This window comes from Anser cygnoides, chromosome Z (genome assembly GCF_040182565.1).
Source record: "Anser cygnoides isolate HZ-2024a breed goose chromosome Z, Taihu_goose_T2T_genome, whole genome shotgun sequence".
Lineage (NCBI taxonomy): Eukaryota > Metazoa > Chordata > Aves > Anseriformes > Anatidae > Anser > Anser cygnoides.
Genome location: NC_089912.1, coordinates 41,076,894 through 41,097,756, shown reverse-complemented (window position 1 = coordinate 41,097,756; position 20,863 = coordinate 41,076,894). Strand labels below are relative to the sequence as shown.

The 20,863-nt window shown below is 38.0% G+C and overlaps 1 protein-coding gene across 5 annotated transcripts in view; it reads left to right on the top strand.

The window, feature by feature from the left end:
- Window positions 1-9,260: 9,260 nt before the first annotated feature.
- The window catches only part of ERCC6L2 (ERCC excision repair 6 like 2), a 59,191-nt gene continuing 47,588 nt past the window's right edge, over window positions 9,261-20,863 (top strand). For 2 of the 5 annotated variants that reach the window (XR_007169602.2, XM_048080506.2), the window contains exons 1-5: window positions 9,261-9,513; window positions 12,807-13,231; window positions 16,041-16,160; window positions 17,632-17,825; window positions 20,147-20,308. Coding sequence is in view for 3 of the 5 variants with exons in the window: in XM_048080506.2 (XP_047936463.2) it covers window positions 9,495-9,513; window positions 12,807-13,231; window positions 16,041-16,160; window positions 17,632-17,825; window positions 20,147-20,308 (920 nt within the window). In the remaining 2 variants the exon portion in view is untranslated. The remainder of the gene's footprint in view (window positions 9,514-12,806; window positions 13,232-16,040; window positions 16,161-17,631; window positions 17,826-20,146; window positions 20,309-20,863) is intronic. The other 3 variants (XR_007169603.2, XM_048080508.2, XM_048080505.2) reach the window with 2 other exon arrangements.

Below are 20,863 nucleotides of genomic sequence, written 5' to 3'. Positions count from 1 at the left end.
GGTAAAAGAATAAAATTATAAAAGTCATTATAGAGGTGGAACTAGGGCATATAACTAAGGCATGTGAGAACACACAGAAGCACCTGAGATTTTTGGGAATGTACCAAATGACTGATAAGATCAGTAGAATAAAAATTAAGCACTGCTAATATGGAAATTTATGTTCATATTTTTTCATGGTGGTTCAGAAAAGTCCACGTAATATATATTCCAAATGCTGACAAACATTATAGAAAAGTCAAAAAAAGACCTCTTGCTCTGTTAAAGGTTTTCGCCAGAAATAAAAATACTATAAGACATTCCTATAATTTCTGAAAGACTGTAAACTTGTGGGCCTCTGAATGTCCATTATAGTAAGAAAACATATACAGGTTTATTCAGTGGGCTGCTGGCATGCCAGTTACCTAGCAATGAAATACAAAAATTTTTCTACATGCACATTTTATTGCACATCTGTCAATAACCCCCCTTAAGTTGTTTGATATAATTGCATCAGATGCATTACCATAGCAAAAGACCTCTCCAAAGCAAGCCTCTTAAACAGAAATTGCTTTTCAGACTAATTTCATTGCTGTTTAAATTGATACCTAACCTCTGAGTATTAAAGAAAAAATATCTTTAAAAGATACAACTAAATCTCAGCATAGAGGCAAAGGCTTACATTCAAACCACCCCTAAAAATCCACTACACATAAGCATGGTAACTGTGGTTTTCTGCATACCAGCACTGCATTCAGCAATACTTGGCAATCCAGCACTGTATGTTCTTGAAAGGGAGAGTGACATCAAAACAGCTAATCATTTCAGGGATCCAGTAATACAGACTGATTTCTTCTTATTTCGGATATAGAGGACATTTGTTTAACTGACAAATTGGATTTTATTTCCCAGTCAACTATATCTTTCAATGACCGATCATCATCCAGTCCTGAAATAAATGTTACCTGATTAAAGTAGTAAAGGTTAAAACATTTAAAACACATGCTGTAGATCTCAGAAATCAAGTCAAGATGTGTAAGGGTAAGAATTATTAGAGGATTTATGAAATCCGCCCTGAACAAATTAATTCATCAGTTTAGCCAAAGGCCTGTCAATGAATTCAAGAGCTTTACAAAAAATGGAACATCTGTTGCATATTTAAAGGTTCTGTTTATATGTGAATGTAGTGGATTATTCTTTCTGAGACGGGATACACAGTTTACATAAATGTATTTGGAAGTTAATTTGGAATTGCTCTCACATCTTTGAGGATCAGGAGTAATCCATGGAGGACTCTAACAATTACTAGTCCTCAAGCCTTCGGAGTGACTGAGGAGAATTAGATCTTGAGTGAAGCTGAAAGATACATACATAAATCTAGGTAATGACATTGTCAAAACAATCTATTACCACATAAGGGTTAATAGTTTTACTTTTTTCTTTTTCCTTTTTTTTCTTTTTTTTTTTTTTTTTTCTTTTAAGGAATCAAGACTGTGTGTCTTTCTAGAAACAAAGTAGAGTCTCTCTCCCTTTTGTGGTCTTTCTGAGATGATGTAATAATTTAGGCTCTAATTTGTCCCAGCACGAAGTACTTACTAATCTCATTCTGTTTTAGAAAATCACATAAGTCTCATTCAGCTGAAAGAATTTAAATGTCTTGTTGAGAAAGGATGGTACTGATCAGAAAATTTGCATTAACTGCTTAGGCACTTAGGTTTTTTGTTCTGTATATCTATACAGCTTTTTTTTGCCTTTTTTTTTAATACAAAACAGATTCTGTAGAAAACCAACTTAACTGTGCTTCTTTGTACTGGTTATATTAACTTAATATACATATATATATAGATAGATAGATAGATACAGCCACTTACAGTGATTTTGTAATCTGTCTTTATTTTGCCTAAGGGGTTCTAAGGGGTTCTAAGAAAACATCACACTGGTGCAAAAGCTATTCATACCACACAGAAGGTGGAGAACTTTGAAACACTTTTGGCCAGGAAGTTCTCTCCTCTGCTTCATTTTCTATGATGGCTGCAGCCACTCCATTTATTTTTATGGCTTCCGTAGCTGTAGCAGTTGGGTGATAAGCATCATTGAAGGCATAACAACTGCATATCTCTCAAACACACAATTTTTCCCTCCCATCTACACACATGGAGCTTGTACAAGTGATGAGTTAATCTCTTCTTTAAGATAAAAAAATGGTATGTATGAGCAGTGACTGTGATAAGAATGCTCTTGGGAGCTCTTTTTTCTGCTATTTTTTTCCATTTTGTTATACCTAAGACTGTATTTTCTCCATGTTCTTTTCATCTGGGTTGAGGTCAATGGAAAACACTTGACAGTTGGCCAAGGTAGACAGGGACTTCTGCCTTACACTTACAGTCTGTGTCATGCTGGCAGAACCAGCCTCTAGGACAGACAGAGAGGAACACAAGAATTTGAAACAGGGCTGGAAAGCTTTGGGCTGGCTGTAACCTTTCATGTTGTGGGAATACTCTGGTCTGTACAGCAAGCAGAAGAAACTCAGCATCTTTATCTTTATTTTTGTCTTTATCTGTGGCTGTTCTTTTCTTTTTGGCTTGCTTTACTTACCATACTTTAAGCATTTTTGTTTACAGAGCGGGGAATGTAGCTTTCAGTGCAAGAGAGCACTGTGCAGGGGCAGGCAGGTCCACCATGCAGTGCGACCAACTTGATTGAAAGTCTATTTCAGGTCAGCAAGCCATCACGCTCAGAAAGAAAAATATTCTTCCAAATGCAGTAAATTCTCCTACTCTTTGGCACTGATTTATGCTAGCAAAATGTGCTAGCAAAACCAATCATTTTAAACTAATTTAATATCAAATACTACACATGAACACATAAAGAAAAGTCTATTCTATTTAAAAATAAGAAAAAAATATTAAGGTTGGGATCCAATCCCTAAATAAGACTGATTTCATTTATTTATTTATTTATTTAATAAGGAAGCCTATTACATCTTCTTGAGGTAAATTAAAGGTTAAAAAAAAAAAAAAGTGTGCTTTTAACAGTAACAGCAATTACTTTTGCAAGTCATGGATTATTTTGTGGTTTATAGATAGCTTATTCTATATGCTACAACCTGAAAAAAATGGTACCAACATGGAGTTTACTGGTTAAAGTGATCCACAGAAACTGTTAGAATGGTACAGCTCAAAGTTACGGACAATTTGTTCATGGCTCAGGAAGACATATGTTTGCTTTGGACAGCAAGACTTTTATGGCATTTGAATTAAGTTTACTATTTTGTGGTTTTACAAAGTTTTAATTATTGATACTTGCATTTGGACATGCTTAATTATAAACTAGGAATGGGTTTCAGTTTGTTTGGAGGTCAGTGCCACAGTATATGCATGTACCTGTATGTGCACAAACTTGCAGGTTACATATTGCTTTGAAACAGAAATGTGACATACTACAGCGATCAGGTACCTGACAACAGCTGTAAATGATATTAACCCAAGAAAAGGCATACATGACAACTTAGTTTTCTCATATAAAACACAAAAGGTTTTTGATTATTTCATTAAATTAATTTAACTGGCGTAATGATTTTTTTGATGCTATGAAATCATATCACAGAATTTCTCCAATCATAGTTCCATTTGCAATTTCACCCATAACCAAAGACTTGAAAATATCCACCAGTAGTTTTACTAGTACTGTTTTCTGTTGCTGATGTCACAAGAAGTTTCATCTTTATATGTAACTGTAACTATTGGAAAGGGGCTCAGAATTCATCTGAATCGAAGATACAGTTTGCAGTGCAGTTCACATCATGTTATGAAATGTCTCTGTGCTTGGGTTACTGGTTTAATATATTTGTTACATTAAGAGCTGATTCTGCAGAAATAATCTCTGACATACTGGCTCAGACGTTTGTGGTTTCTGGCAGCAGTGGCAGGCTGATCCTCATAGTAAAGGAGGTTAACAGACTTCGGTATTGGGGAAAAATACCCCATGAACAAAAATATCCCTGCCTTCTACACGAACATATAGCATTCTTACATGCTTCAGGGGACCTGACTAGTGAGTTGTTCGACAAGCCTCCAATTTAGCTTGTTTAGCTCAATTTGCATCTTCAACATATTTGTACACAGCTATAATGTTCTTCTAAAACCTGCCACTTCATCAAGCTACCCCATTTTGCTAGATGTGGTGTATGAATAATGCAAAGAAACACAGGAAATAACTTGTATAAAACACTACATTCTACTCACATTGTTAGAATAGATTTTTTTGTTTGTTTGTTTAAACAGGAGTTGTATCTTTTAATGGAGCTTCAGAGTTGCTTTCCAACATGTTGTAGGGTTTTTGGGGGGGGGCTGGGGAGGGAGTGACGTGAGAGTATGTCTCTGCATGTTTCCTTAAAAGTGTAACACATCATGTTATGTTTCACACAATTGAGGCAAATTGCTTAAAACAAGTCAGAAAGAATAAAAATTTTTCTTTATGCTTACAGCTATATGCAGATTTTTCTTCGTTTTTGAACATCATAGGAGCCTAACAATTCACAGCTGGCATCACAATTCCAAGGCAACCCTACAGTTTTATTTGATGAGCAATACTTTGGCTAGGTTTGACCTGATGATTAAGTCAGATGGCCTGTTTACAAGAGTTGTGCATTCCAGGTTTTCTGATTGTAGCTATGAAAGCTGTATGTCCAGTCTCATATATCACACTGCATTTGCATGTTACCTGGTTAGGAAGGTTTAAATCATGACTTTCTTGTTGCTTGAGGACAACTCGCTATGTACCTCCTGACTCCACCCCACCCACCCCCCCAAAAAAGGAAAAAAAAATGTGTCTTTCCACTTCTAGCCTTTTTCACTCTCTTTTTGCATGTGCACTACTTTAAAGTCTTTCCCTTCATGATTTGGTGTCAATCAAAATTCAAAAAAGTAAAATCAAGCATGAGGAAGCAAATGTTTTTTATTTTTTCCTGAAGGAAAAAAAGGGATTACGGGAACCAAACTCAACCGTAATCTCCATAAAACATTTCTATGACTACTGCTCCTAATGGAAAGCTCTGTTCCATTTCTGAAATAATTTATATTTGTAAAGTGAAACGTGTAACACATAATAAAAGATCCTCTGAAGAACAATTATGCTGATTCGGTTTAACCAGGCCCAGGGCAAAACTGAGACTGTTCCACAAGCCTTTCAAATGTTCACATATTTTTCTGAAACATTCAAAACTGCTCTACACAAATATCTGCTACAAATCCAATGGAGCTGACAAGTCTCATTAGCCAGTTCCCACTCCAGGCAATCATGAAATCTGAGTGTTGCTGACATGATCCATTTATATACAATATTTATTTAAGGACAAAACTTTACATTTTCCTCAAGTTACCCTTTAACCAGACACTTGAAGGAAATGAATCAATACTTTGTAACACTTGTGGAATCAGTCTCTCAGGTTTATTCTAGCTGAATAACACATCATCTGGCAGACAAACTTTAAAGGACAATTTTGCAGCATGTTATAAGAATTATACTGCCCTGGCTTCTAAGAGCTCAGAAGATTTAAGACTGTCTAGTCTGTTTTTGAGAAAGAATGAGTTAGCAATACAAGTTATATCTGATTTATTGAGTTAAACTCTCAAGGTGTTATCTAGTTTTATGTGTTATGCATACGTTTTACATGTTGTGCAGCATTTCCAGACACACTTAGTTAGCATTTTCAGGATTTTGTTTTATGACTGAGGGCAAGTAAGAGAAGAATGACTTGAAGATCTTGTGAGTTATTAACAGGAAAATGAGATTGGAAGTATGCATGTAGTTAGGTTAGAATTATTGTCCTGTGTTCTGACACTGGGCTACACGGGACAAACTGGTCTCTGGCTAAGCAATCTGCCTGGTATCTAAAGCTCTTCATTTTTAAGTAGTAGCACAAGCAGTTAGCCAGAATTCAGTTTGTCCTACATACTTCACAGCATGGTTAAGGTTGGAAGGCTACAGAGATCATCTAGTCCAACCTCACCTGCTCAGAGTGAGTCACCTTAAGCAGGTTGCTTATGCATATGCCCAGCTGGGATTTGAGTATCTCCAAACATTGGTATCCCTGAGCAAACTATGCTGTAGGAGAATCACCACCTTTTGACCATTTGGAGATGCCCTTCCCTGTGCAGCCCAGCATGTTGGCCTTCTGTGCTGTGAGCCTCCCCTGCTACCTCATGGCCAACTTGCTGTCCACTAAGAACCATAGGTTCTTCTCTGCAAAGTTGCTTTCCAGCCTATTGAAGTCCCTCCTGGATGGCAGCACAATTATCCGGTCTGTCAAACACTCCTTCCAATTGTGTATCACGTGTAAATTTGCTGAGGATGTACACTGTCCCACCATCTGCATGAAAATGTTCTGGCCAGTACTGGCCCCAGTATTGACCCCAACACATACCACTAGTAATGGGACTGCAGCTGGACATTGAGCTGCTCACAATCCTTTGAGCTCTGAAGTTCATCTAGTTTTCAATCCACCTCACTACTCCTTTATCTAATCCATAGTTCATTACTCCGTCTATAAAAGATGTTATGGGAGAAAGTTCTGAAATCCTTGCTGACGTCAAGATAAATAACATACACTGCTCTCCCTTAGTCCACTAGGCCAGTCATTTCAGAAGGCTGGTCAAGCATGAGCCTGATCTCCTGAAGTACAAAATTATGATCCTGCTATTTACCTTCCCTTCTCTCCAGATCCTGGACTCCACCATCTCACGGCTGCTACCACCGATGCTGCCCCCAACCTTCACATTACCAGCCAGATCTTCCTTGTAGGTATGAGACTCAACAGAGCAGCTCTATCTGTGGAGATCACATGTGTCAGAAAGGTGTCATCAGTGCACTCCTGGATTGCACTTGTGGAAAAAAAAAAACCCTTCTGGATTGCTTCTATGCTACAGCACTTGTCTTTTGAACATTACTGGGGTGGCTAAAGTCCCCATGAGGAAAATGGCCTGCAAACAAGGGGGTTCCTCCAATTATCCAGAAAAACACCTCTCCTATTTCTTTCTGATCTGGCAGTCTGCAGCAGACATCCACTAAAATGTTGCCCCCTTTGGTCTGCTCTCTACTCCTAACCTATAAACTCTCAGCTGGCTTGGGATCTGTCCCCAGGCAGAGCTCTCTCAAGGAAACAGACAGTCCCACTCCGCCCTGTCCTGGTCCATCCATCCTGAACGGCCCCTGTATGTCCACACCAGCACTCCATTTGTGTGAGCTATTTCACCACACTGATCACAACCAGACTGTGTAGCCCAACAGCTGCACACAAGAGCTCTAATTTTTCTTTTATGTTTCCTAAGAAGTGTGTATTAGTGCACAGACACTTCATAGTGCCCCAGCAGACCAATATCCAACAAGAACTGCAGGAGCTTCTTGAATATTATTAATGGGGGATGTGTAAAACAGTGTGACAAACAAGCTTTAGGCAGAGACAAAAGGCATTCCAAAATGTTAATTCAGCACATATCACATAACCAAGTTCCTCTTACTAGCACTTTTAATGCTATCATGCTTAATTAATATCACTGAATTGAATGACCCCTTTTTTGTTCTGGTACAGAATTAGACAATTGTCTTATATTTCCAAAAATTCTAGGTGCTTGTGCTTTCTATGGATTTCAGCTCAATTTGCAAACAGTGCATCTGAGAACCACTAACCTGTTTTGTTTTCAGACATGCTGACATGGAGGATGCTGTAAAAAGTAACTAAGCTGCCCTTTTTAGATACACATCAATTAGTTTATTTCCTCTCTGTGTCAAAGAAGACTGAACAGGAAAGCCAAAAGTTACATGTGAAATGCTTTCAGGGATACAGCACATCTTTTCCAAGTGCTTATCCCCATTATCCTATTCATTTTGGTTATTACCTGAGTCTAACACTTAGTCTTATGAGATCTAAAATTAAATATGAGCAAAGTTCCAATTGTCATATGGAGTTTGGATATATTGAACTTTTCAGTAATATCAACTGCTTTTCAAAATAAAATCTTACAAATCTTTTCCTGCAGAAACATGGTGTGAGATATTTTTAATATCCTAGCTTCTAACTTGAGCTAGAATGATTTCCTGGAAGGACTTCTATATTCTAAAAGCTGTAACAGATAGATTACATAAGTAATTAATTCACTGACTTCTGAAAACATTTTCATGATGGGCCTGGTCCTACAAGGAAGGAATGTCCTGGTGAAAGAAGTTCTCTCTCTCTGTCCAGCTTCCATTTTTTATGTTTATTTATTTAATATTTTTTTCCCTGAAGTGTTGTAAAGTTACAGAAACTGCTTGTAATTTGTGAGAGGAATTTTAACAGCAGAGGAAAGCTATCTGATGAGATAAAAGCTAACCAACTAAAAAGCTAAGTAAGGATGCTTTCCTCCCTTTGTTGGCCATCTTAAGAAAAGTTACAAGAGCATACCTAAGTGTAATAGAGACTCATCCGAGTAACATCAGTTGGGTTTTCACGTGCAATTCTGGCTCCAGATAAGCCACTGAAGTCTTACCACTGAATGGGACCATTGGAGTGTAGTCAGAATGTTAGTCGCTGTTAGAAGAATTAAAGTGTTTAAGATTTAAAGTGTTTAAGGATTTTAACCTATTTCTTATTTCCTCCTATTGGGGAACTATGATACTGTATTTATTACAGTAAAATAACAGATGTACTCTGCTGGGAAGAATCCTTATTAAGTACAAATATCTCTGTAGAAGAATCAAATGCAACATAATATTAATTAAATAAACACCTTGTGGTATAAACAAACCTTTATCTTCAAGCATGATCCCCTTTAAAAGTTTGCCTTAGAATCACAGCTTATATTCTTGCTGATCTAAGACGTTCTGAGGGCTGAGGTTTGTTAAGTATGTGAGGTCGCAGTGGGGTTAGTGTAATTATTTTGCCAAAGCTCCAAAATCTGAAACGTGGTGCTGTTCTCAGCCTTGGTTTTGTGATGGTTCTTGTCACATTCCTTTAGAACCAATGCAGGTAACTACAAGACTACATGGGTATTTTTAAGACAATGTCTTTTATTAGTGGTGTATTTTCGAACAATCTCCCCCAATATATGCGGTGCCTGATACGCACTTTATTGTCTCAGGGATACCTCCCACGCTCATGCCTCAGAGGACCACGAGCCTAACACACCGCCCCACCGTCCCCTCTCCGCCCCTCCTTTCGCGACACAACCCCCAAACCTCGCGATGCTTAGCGCCGCGGCCCCGCCAGCCCCGCACTTCTCGCGAGATCTCCCCCTCCCGTCACCCCCTCTCCCCCTCCCGGTTCCCCCCCCACACCCTTCCCGCGGCCTGGCCGTGCCCCGCGGGGTGGTGCCGGGCCCCAAGATGGCCGCCGCGGCTCCGGGCCCTCCTGGGCGTCCCTCCGGGCGTCCCGCCGGGCTCCGGAGCGCTCCGCCGGGCCCGTCCTGCCCGGGGCGAAGCGGGCGGTGTCGTCCCCGCGGCCGCCCCCGGGGAGCTTGAGGCGCGGCCCCGCGGCCGGGATGTGCGAGGCGACCGCAGGTGAGGGCTGGCGGCCGGGGCGTCCCGGGGCCGGGGGTCGCTGAGGGTGGGGGGGGGGTGTCGGGGGTGACGGGGGAGGCTCTGAGAGACGGTTATTTTTGAGACGAACGGCCTTGTCCTGGACTTATTGTTTATTATTTTTCCTTTGGATAAGGGGTAGTGTGTGTTTAAGTGAACCCGAAGCTCCCTGCTTCGTCATCTTTTTGGAAGACAACGTTTATATTAGCCTCCAACGTTTAGCAATTTTTAGGACTTTTAGGAAAAGTCGTGGCTTTGCTTCGTAGTGTGTTGAGTGTGCTCTGAAGGTAGGTTGTCGGAGTGTAAAAACTTCGCGCTTTACATTAAGTGGTTCAACCTCAGTATTTACAGAGGATTCGCAGTGATTTTGCCTGTTTTCTACAATAATAGTTGTTAAAGTGGGCTCGTGAGTGACAGTAGGCCGTTACGCTTTGCATTTTCTCATAAGTGGTGATGGGATAGATATAGGCAAGCATCTTAAATGTTCTCTTTTTCCATGGATGGCAAGTGTGCTGCATCTATACTTGGAAGCCATACTGGATAATTTTTGTCATCTGTAAAGGTTTTACCCTACATAAATGATTGTTTTCTGGTTCCAAAAAAAGAAGGTAGTGAATCAGGCTAGTTGAAGTAGCAGTTCTTACTTCAGCTTGTACAGCGTTATTTTCTGGAATCTTGTAGCGGTGGTATTCTTAATACCATTATTTTGCCATTTTTCCCATTTTTCTTCTTGCTTACTAGGTCTGGAGTTTTGTATTTCTGAAGTTACTGTCCAATACTCTCTATTCTGCTTTGCACCTGGAACTCTAATTCTGTCAAGTCAGAAGTGACTCGTAAAACTGAAGTAAATGACTTAGCAACTAAGGCACTGTCATCTTATCATAGCTTTAACCTGAGTGTCTTCAAATGCTACATGTCACAGATATTACTGAAAAAGAAAGTAAAATCGGAAATACTCATGTATTTTAAATTCTATTTTGCATATTTAGTACTGAGCTGGGTATCACTAGTTTCATATTTCAGTCTTGCTTCTCAGTTTTGAGAAATTGCCCAAAGATTCAAATGCTAAGGGGAGAAAGTCATATGCTCTCTCCCTCTTTTTTTTTTTTTTCATGGATTTAGGCATGTGTGTAAGACAGTACAAATACCTTAAAGTTTAAGAGATTGTATGTGATTTGTTGAATGTGCTGTCTGTACATCAGCCTTTGCCTCAGAAAGATATACTTGAGCTTCAAATTTCGGGGAGGATCTTCGGGCATGACTGAAGGTATGTAGAGCCTTATGTACAGGGCACAGGGTGTGGGGTGGAACTTCTCATCCCAAGCAAGGATGATGCAGGGGCAGCATGAGAGATCTGCAGAATCATGAATCTAATGGAGTGATCCCAGTTTATGATCTCAATAGTGTAAGAACTAGTGGGCCACGGGTTTAGGATGCAAGTCTCTCTCAGGTGAGAGAGACCAGACCTGTGAACCTCCTAGTCAGAAGACACCAAATGCAAGAAATTTGCATGCGTTGAAAGGGGAATTAAGCTACTTGGAAGAGAGGTCCACTGTGGTTTACTAAACAGACGCCTGGCCCAAGAAATCTCCATAGTTCAAAAAAAATCTTTAAGGCTAAAGAATGTTCCAAGAGAGGCATTCTGTACACTTGTGATTTTTTTATTGTGACCTGAAAGTCAATTTTTGGCCACTGCTAGTTACAGAATAGAAGGCTACGTGGATGTTTCTGTTTTCTTTTACTATATGCAATTTAATTAATTGAATGAAGTATACTTATTACTAACTAATAAGGTGTAGAGAATAATCTTGTGAGTATACACTTCAGGAGCTCGGGGACTGGTGAGAACAACCTGTCTCCTCCATCAGCTTTTTGCACTGAGACATAAAAGTGGGGGAAGGTGGAGTTTCTTGCCTTCAGCACTTCCTCTTTTCTATTCCTTACTTTAGAAAATAAACTTGGTTGTATTTCTGTTTCTTTCATTTACTCAGCACTCAGATCACTTTTTTTTTCCTCTACATTTGCAAAGAATTGGAGTGTGGAAGGGTGTATGTATTGCCACTGATAGCGGATATGAAGTACAAATTGTTGCAGGATTCTGTCTTGCTCCTTGGCAAAAAAACTCACTGCCTGCTTCTGGTAATGACTTTCCCAGATGCAACAAACTTATTCCAACAAATAAATAAGAAACAAAAGTTCTGAAATGAATTGTATTTGTCACTTAGTTTTTGGAAAGCTGAGCAGGGCAAGGCTAGAAGTTGTTTCCACAAACTCGGAGGCCTGCTTCCTCAGTTCAGATTTGAAAACCTTTTCATGCAATCATTAATTTACTAGGACTTTCTCTTTTGACTATAAAAAGTGAATGCCCTATTTTTTCTAATGAAGATATTTTGTTGGATGTTTCCTTGTCAACATGATGTGGATTCTTTCAACTGATACACTGCTGTTCTTAGCTTTTTCTGTTAGCAGCATATATATATACCATTTTTAAATTGTCTTTGTATATGAAATATATGAGATAGCTGTAAATAAAGCAGATCAATCTTCTCTGTTGTTAGTATTTGATATGCTGTATGAAGGCTGTACGATTTTACAGAGACCATACAGAGGAACAGATTTTAACAGTTTAAGACCTGACGGCTGCATAAGGAATTTGGTAAATAATTAGCTGTTTCAGTGACCAACATAGGCATATGCTAAGATACTATATGTTCTTACAATACACTTAGTGTTGTTTCTAAACATGTTTGTTTTTTTAACCTAATGCTAGACTTTGTAAGGAGAAAGGTGATGTTTTCATACATGATTATATTTGTAAAACAACTTACTGAAGGTGCAATGCTAGATTCAGGTGGATAAGAAATGTATGTAAGATCCTTTTAACCAGATTACATGGACTGTTAATTGGATGCTAAATCTGCAGGTATCGGCCTTTTAGTGTTTGTGTGGGCTGAGTGAAGCCATCACAGAACAATGTAATCTATCAGAGTTTGGCTTTTACAAAGGATATTTTTCATATAGATTTTCAGGCATTTATAAAACAGCAATGCTTCAGCAAACTATAATATACCTAGCTCAGGGTTTTGTTCTAAGCACTAAGCGGTTTCTAAACACTAATTCTAGTGCTGCCATCAATAAAATCTTACATCTTAAGTTATATGCATTTTTCAAACAAATTTGTATCTAATATTTAGATTAGTATGACAAATGCAATACTTTGTGCTTTTGGCTAGTTTTTCATTATGTTTTTGTTCTGCTTTTTTTTCCCTCCATAGGTAGGTGGCACATTGGAGATAAATGCCTTGCACCTGGTACTGAAAATGGGAAACTTCGTGAAGGAACAATATCATCTATTGAAAAGGACAAGAATGGAAAATCATTTGCTACTGTATCATTCCTGGAGTCTGAAGAAAAGAAAATACTAGTATCTAAACTCTGTAGAGTTGAAGCTGGTAGAGGTCCCTGGAAAAGCGTGATATTTGATGATGGTGATCTGGAAAAGCCTTTTTTTCCTTACCGAAATCTTCTGTCTTCAGCAGTGGCTTTTAAGTTATCTGACAATGGCGACTCTATCCCATATACAATTAACAGATACCTACGTGATTATCAAAGGGAAGGAGCCCAGTTTCTGTATGGACACTATGCTAATAAAAGGGGATGTATTCTTGGAGATGATATGGGCCTTGGAAAGACAATACAGGTATTTATTTTATTCTTTGTGACTACATTGAGACAAAAGGTGTTTGTTTTTTTTTTTGCAGCGTGTTATCTATGAGAGGTAAATCATTTTTTTTTATTTTTAAATTGACTTATTTAAGAAAAGCCACCTCAGTGGAGTTTAACCTTCCTTTCTTGGTGTGAAATTGGAGGAGGCAGGATGTGACCATTCAGAACAGTACTTAGAGGCAGAAACCTTTGCTAATTTAAATCAGCCCCTAACAGGCCACAGAACTGGCATGTGACCACTTTTAGTGTAAGGCTGGGTAATTACAGTAGTTAAAATGTTAGTATTTGTTTCATGTTGAATGTATTTTAAGGCTTGATACCTGCACATAATGAAAGTAATTTGCACAGGCAAATGCTAAAAGTACATACACCTTTTAACTGACTGTAGGTCTTAAAATGTCTTTTTCCCTTTTTTCCTGGAAATGAATAATTTGCACTGGGAACTGGAAGAAGCAGCCATGTTTACTCCCCTATCTGGGAAAAAGTGCTTAGATGTTCCATGTTACTTTTATCACTCTGTTGGAAGTACAACTTTTGTTGATGAAAGGACAAAGTATAGCTGGATTTTTCCCTTATGCTGTGAATAGTGATTCAAATTATTCATTTTTTTTTTTTAATTACGGTGGTTTTGTTTGAAACAATTCTCTTTAATCTGTCTGGTTTTAATTTAGCACACAATGCAGTAGTGACTAGTCTTTATCCCTGTCTCATTGCTCTCCTTCCACATGTGAAATGCCAGCTCATTCCCTTGCTGGCAAGTGCTGTCTGTTGCGCTTCCATTTAGGAGAATGTCAGCTGATGCTTCAGTGTGCAGAAGCTTGTTCTGTAGCGAAGCGTTTAGAGAAATGAGTAAACTAAATTGGCAAAACCTGTCTGGATAGGGCATTTAGAGGTGTATCATGGATGAGCAGAGGTGCTACTGATCTGTTAAAGCAGTTATTAAAACTAAACTGGATCCATTTACTTTGTGCTTCACCTAGTCTTGGCCCCATCCCTTGTCAATGGCAGCCTAAGAACTAAGTAGTTATGCAAGAATTGCAAATATCTGATTTAATATTGTTGAAGCATCCACATAAGACAGTATTAAAACAGAAAAAAAATAAAGTTGAGTTATCTTGCTTCTATCTCTTGTATTTCTTGAGTGTCATAGCTGATACTGTGATGACCAGGTCATACTGAGCATACAGCGACTGTGTTCCTTTGTAGAATTTGGATGTGATGTTATGCCTTCTAATCACAGTGTCAAGTTTACATAAGGAAGTAATACGTAAGATATTCTTCAAAAAATCTACCTTATTAAAACACAGTATCTATGTTCTTCTAATGGAGTGTGGGAAAGCAGTTTGATAAGAAGTAAGTTGATAAGTAAGATAAGAATTAAAAGATGAGTTCACTTGTTCAGTACAGATTACGATGTATGAAAGAATAAATACTACTTAGACTTGATCGAGTACCAGATAACTTACTTAGTGTTACAGAAAGTTTTGCTTTTGTTTATCAATTGTCTGAGTCTTACCATTTCTAAATTATAGGATAATATCTGAGCTAGACTTTTCTGTAAGATTTTTGCATTGCAGTGTTCTTTCTACTTCCGTTTTTTGCTTAAATTGGCTTGAGCGCATGGCTCTCTCTTTTCAAGTTGAAGTGGAAACAAGTGCAATAATGTTTTTAATATGACTGCAGTAATTTAAAGTTTTCTATCAAAGCCTTTAGATTGCTTCCTGCATTATCTGAAAGAGCCAAAGGTTTCTCGGCAGAGTTGCTCTTTTATAGCCTTTGCTATCGTTACAAATGTGTGATGCATAATTCTTCTGAAACTGGAGGATCTGGAAGGCACATGCAGATTTTGTTTGGTAGAATTTTATTCTTATTCTTGATAGGATTTAAAAAGATAGTAAAGTCAAACAACATGTGCAAGCTTGCCTCTTAGGCTCAGGATATATGAAATATTATGCATTCAATTACTTTTTCCATATATCTTTTTCCCATCTAGTCCTATATATGATGGGTTTCCCTGTGTTCTTCTCATCTAACTCTATTCTTTTCAGATATTTTTCAACCAACTATTGTGCTCTTGGCTGGCTGTTCCCCCCCATCACTGGAGAGAGAAAGCTTTGGCTATTTTTTTTTCTTTTTTGAAATCAACAGCTGACAGCTTTACCTCTGCCTTGCTATGAGCAGCTGTGAAGCAGCTGCAAAAGTCCTGGCTGTTCTGAGTAAAGGGAGCCCGGTGAACTTTGAAAAGAAGGGCACCTCTCTGATGATGCATTGGTTCTTGCTGCTGCTTAGCTGCATGGATGTCATTTGTCCCAAGTGGGTGTTACAGATTTAAATGTTCTGGCCAGATACCAGAAACCTCTTCCTTTTGCAGAAGTGGGGTTGGAGTACGGTTAGCAAGCATCTTTTCCTTCTCTCCTCATCCAACATTCATGTGCCCTTCATGTTCAGGAAGACTGCAAGATGTGCCTTATCCCTTCCTGTCTTCTTTATCATTTCTTCTGTAATTTTGAGGCATTTCTACTCAAAAGATTAAAGAGCAAAACAGAGCAATTAATAAATTTATAAATGCCCTTGTAAATTCAGGATTCTCCAAAGGGAGTAGTTTCCATTTTAAAAACTGAGATTGATTTAAAATAAAATAAATATATAAATATTATAGTATATATAAAAATACTAAATCCCATGCAGGATTTTGTCTGAAATGTTTATTTTCAGAAGAACTTGTTCATTTTCTGTTTGTATTTTTTTTTACGTAATTGCTGAGAATTGTTTTCTTTCTCAAGGTCATTTCGTTTCTGGCTGCAGTGTTGCACAAGAAGGGAACACGTGAAGATATTGAAAATAATATGCCAGAATTTTTACGGAGGACAATGAAAAAAGAATCAAAGTATAGTCCTAAGAAGGTACATCTTTTAAGGATAAACTTTTAAGGATTTTGATAAAAGGCAATAGTTGTTTTTTGTTGTTGTTTGTTTGCTTTAGGAGTTCTCGTATGTTCATTTTCAGTGTTTAGTTAATTTGGTATGTTAGGGGTTCGTGGCCTTTCTGGATGTGTCAGGGAAGCCTTCAGTTTTCCAGATTGTCACAGCACATTGTCTAACAGTTACCTAGTCTGTTAATGCTCTCAGTATGTAGTAGTGCAAAACATTTGGAAGTATCTGGCTGAGATTTGTGGCTAAAGTACTTTAAAAAGTCTGTGTCAGTAAGCAGAACATAATAGTTTTGTGTGATTGTGTTCCTAAACTACAACAAATGTTGTATGTATATGAGTGAATATGTTAATAGTATTTAAATATTTAAGACTAATGCATGTATTTGGAAAAGTTATTGCTAATATTCTTGTGACCCTGCCTGTTGTCTTGAATGACTATTGTAATGTCATAAATAAGGTTGATTGATCATCTACGTAATCAAATACTGTTACAGCAAATAGGGATATATGTAACTATTCTGTGTGAATGAGAGAAATAGGACGTTTGTAATCTTACGCGTCAGAGGACCCATGCAATTTCTGTTGTTCAGTGCTTATGCTATTGGAATGATTGGAATATTTGACTAGCAGAACGACCTGTATGACAATAGCTTTGTGAACAATGGTTATGGGTTCATTGAGAAATTCAGGCAAGCAGGAAGAGGTGAAGGGATAGCATGTAATGTGAGATAACAGGGGTGCTTCTGACTGGCTACAGGACAGGAAGAATTCTACTCCAGAGGCAATTAAGTATTGGAACAGGTCACAGAGACAGGTCCATCCCTTGAGTGTTTTCAAGACCTGAGTGGGAAAAGCTGTAAATGACCTTGTCTGGATTCAGTGTTGCCTCTGCTTTGACCAGAAAGTTGGATTAGAAACTTCATGAGGTCCCTTCCCATCTCACTGATGTTATTTTTCTGTGATAACAAATGAATTATACAGATTGTCTTTAATTTTTATTTTTTTATGCTTTCTGTTTTAGTCATGTATTGACCAGAATTATGGATTGGAGGAAGCTGCTTAACTTCTTCATTCTTCTGTTTTTAGCATCTGTTAAACATTAAATGGTATATGGATACAGATGCTATAACAAAGCAGTGTGATAGTATATCATGTCTTACTGCAGTTGATTGAGTATAATTTGAATAAATACCAGTACTACTTTGGCTATTTTTTGTAGCATTACAGTGATTTTTTTCCTGTAGTATTTACACAATCAGTAAACTTATTACTTTTTAATTTATATTGACTTCAGATATTTTCTATGCTGTTCCTTGAAGTGACAGAATTAAACAGTTCAAACTACAAAGTAGTAAAATAAATCTCAAGATTTTGACATTCCTTATTAAGAAAGTTCTGTGTTGAAGATTTTCAGTAATACTATAACGGCTATTTGTTTTCAGCCTTTCCTCATAGTGGCCCCTCTTTCAGTGCTGTACAACTGGAAGGATGAGTTAGACACGTGGGGGTACTTCAAAGTCTCCATCTTACATGGCAGTAAAAAGGATGATGACTTGAGCCGCATCAAGCAGGGGAAATGTGAAGTTGCCCTTACAACATACGAGACACTTCGCTTGTATTTAGATGAACTTAACAGGTAATGATTTTAATGCATTTTTCTACACGTGCAGCTTTAAATGTGTGTTTTATTCTGTGTTACTCCTTCAAAGTACATATTTTTTCTGTGTGATGTATTTACTGTTAAATCCAATGACTCATTGCATGGAAGAAGTGAATCCCATTTAAATGTCTTCAGAGAGTTTACCCTGTACTATCTTTGTAATAGGATGCTTGGGAGAAGTGTTTGAATAGTTTTCATAAAACTAGTCTTTGCTGTTTAACCCATTCACAAAGTGTTCTCTAACAACTGCAGGAATTGCCTTCCTGAAACAGGGGTAGATAAAGATACGCAGAAGATATTTCTATGTTTCAATACAGTTTAAGGAAAAAGAGTTGTGGAATTTTTTTAGCAAATGTTCACAAGGAGTTTTCCTTCTTATTTGTATTTTTCACCTGCTTGATGAAATGTCTGAGTCCTAAAAACTTAGATATACGAGAGGGGGTATATGGGTGTCCAGTTTTAAATACACAATCGACTTAGCTGAATCAAAGTCTTTACGAGATTAGATCATATTAGAAGTCCTACTTTAATTGCCTCATGGCTGCCAGTGTTTTAAAATGAGGAGTTTTGCCTTTCCCTTTGTTATCTTTGGGAGTACTTTGCTTTTCACCTGATCCTAGTGGTCCTCTTTCCCTGTTTCATCTTGGAAGTAGCGTACAAGCTGCATGAACAGCTCTCTGTTAGTAGTAGCAGCCTGCCCTTAGCAGCTAGTGTGGTTTGTCAGTGGCTTTGCAGACCTTCTCGTGCCAGGTGATGGGAAAGGCGCAGGGCCCCAGTGTCCTGCTGTTCTGGACAGCCATCACCAAAACAATCTATCTCCAGATCTGTCTGTGTGCAGGGCTGAAAAAGAAGCGCAGATAGGAGAAGACTAAAGGAGTTATGCTAGCAGTACCCTCTCTTCTTCCTCTTGTCTTTCTGAGGAATTCTTCACACGTGGAGATTGAATAGCCAATGGCCAGGAAGTAGGTGCATGTGCACAGCCCATGTCAGCACAGCAGTTCCCACGTGTGAATAAATACATTGCTTTAGTGTATGGATTTACCAAACCATTTCTGCAGAGCATGTGAGTAGATGGGCTTGATATTCTTTTGACACTGAGAGGTGTCATGCTTAGCTAGAATGATGGATTGGCCTCAGACTGGTTTTAAGTAATTATTACTAAGGAAGGCTTGACAAGATTTTGTTCTCAAATGCTCTAGTTGGCTTCCAGGCTTTTGTAATAAATAGGTCAGCTGTGAAAGCTCTTCATAGCTAATTTCATATCCTTGAAGTTAGCCAAGCTTTAGATTGGGTGTGTAGAAGTTCTGTAAAGAGAAAGAAAGAATACATAGACTCTGTTCTTCATGTAAATTATTAGCAGACTTTAGGAATGTAAGAAACTTGGATATGAGTATTTAGTGGGCATCAAAAATGTTACAAGATAATTTCCACAGTAGTCACGTAAAATGCGTTAAGACCTGCTCAGGAAAAAGGTTTTATATAAATGTGTCTGCTTCATCTTTTTGCTGCTTCAAATAACAAAGAATTTGTTTGAAATATTCATTCATATATGTAAAGCAATCTTACAAAATTATTAAATTTCTTCCTAGGGACTTGATGATTTGAAATTTATATCACAGTATACAGTTCATTTTGCCTCCAAATTTTATACTTGAACTGGTTGCAAACTATCATTCAGTCCCTGCTTCTGCAGTTATATGCCCCTTGGTCTCAAAATCTTGAAATTCTAAGACACCTCTGCCATGTTGGTTTTATATAGATATTGAAGAAGTTGTGTGATGCTTTCACTTAGGAAACTGCAGTTAGAAATGCTTTGAGTGTATTTCTAGTTACAGTGGATAGTTTTTTGGGGAGGAAGAAATGAGGCATACCTATGTTAATCATGGTTCAGACGTTCACAGTAAGAGATTTATTCAGTTTTTATAAATCTTCTTAATGAGTGGAATTAGTGCTGGTAAGATGTGCTGATTGATAGTGCTGGTGAGGTGTGCTGTAGTCGACTGCTCCGGAGATGGAAAGCTTTCTTCACAGAAAACGTTGATAGAGTTGACATTAGTTCATCTGTTTGTCGAAGTATTTTAGCTGTTATACTTAACTATGGCAATTGAATTTAGTAAACAAATAGAATATGAGGAAACTGCTTTGTATAACACAGTGTAAAATACAAAAAAAAAATACATATTTTTAGGCTATAATTATCAGGGGTATGTGTGTGATTGATGTAAATTTTTATGTGTATGTGGACTGATGGGATACGTAGTTTCAGTTAAGACAGTATTTCTTCTGCTCTTCTATAGTGTAGAGTGGTCTGCTGTCATAGTGGATGAAGCGCATAGAATCAAGAATCCAAAAGCTCAAATAACTCAAACCATGAAGTCCTTAAAATGCAGTGTTCGCATAGGCCTTACTGGAACCATTCTTCAAAACAATATGAAGGAACTTTGGTGTGTTATGGACTGGTAAATATCTTTTTTTTTTTTATGGTAAAACATCTGTATATCTTAATTATGCAGTGGGATTGGGATAGAGCTGGATTTGGACTTGTCTCTGACAAGACAAGAAAATACAGCATATTTGTGAGAATGTAAATATTTTTCCATATATGAATTTGAAGTAAACTCTTGCTAGAACTGCTTGTAATATGTATTTTGCATGAATTTAATAGATTTGGAGTTCCTCTTAACCTTCCTTAGTTTAGTGGGTGATGAGGCACTGGCACAGGTTGCCCAGAGAGGTTGTGGATGCCCCATCCCTGGAGGTGTTCAAGGTCAGCTTAGATGAGGCCCTGAGCAACCTGATCTAGTGGGTGGCATCCCTGCCTATGGCAAGAAGGTTGGAACTAGATGATCTTTGAGGTCCCTTCCAAGTCATTCTATGATTCATTCTATTCTATGATTCCTTCTTTGAGGAATTTGGGAAGCATTTAGTGTTTTTTTTTCCCCTTCATTTATCTTTCTTTTCTAAGGACACTATTTTTTTTGCTCTTGTCCCTTCCACACACTAGGTTGAGAAAG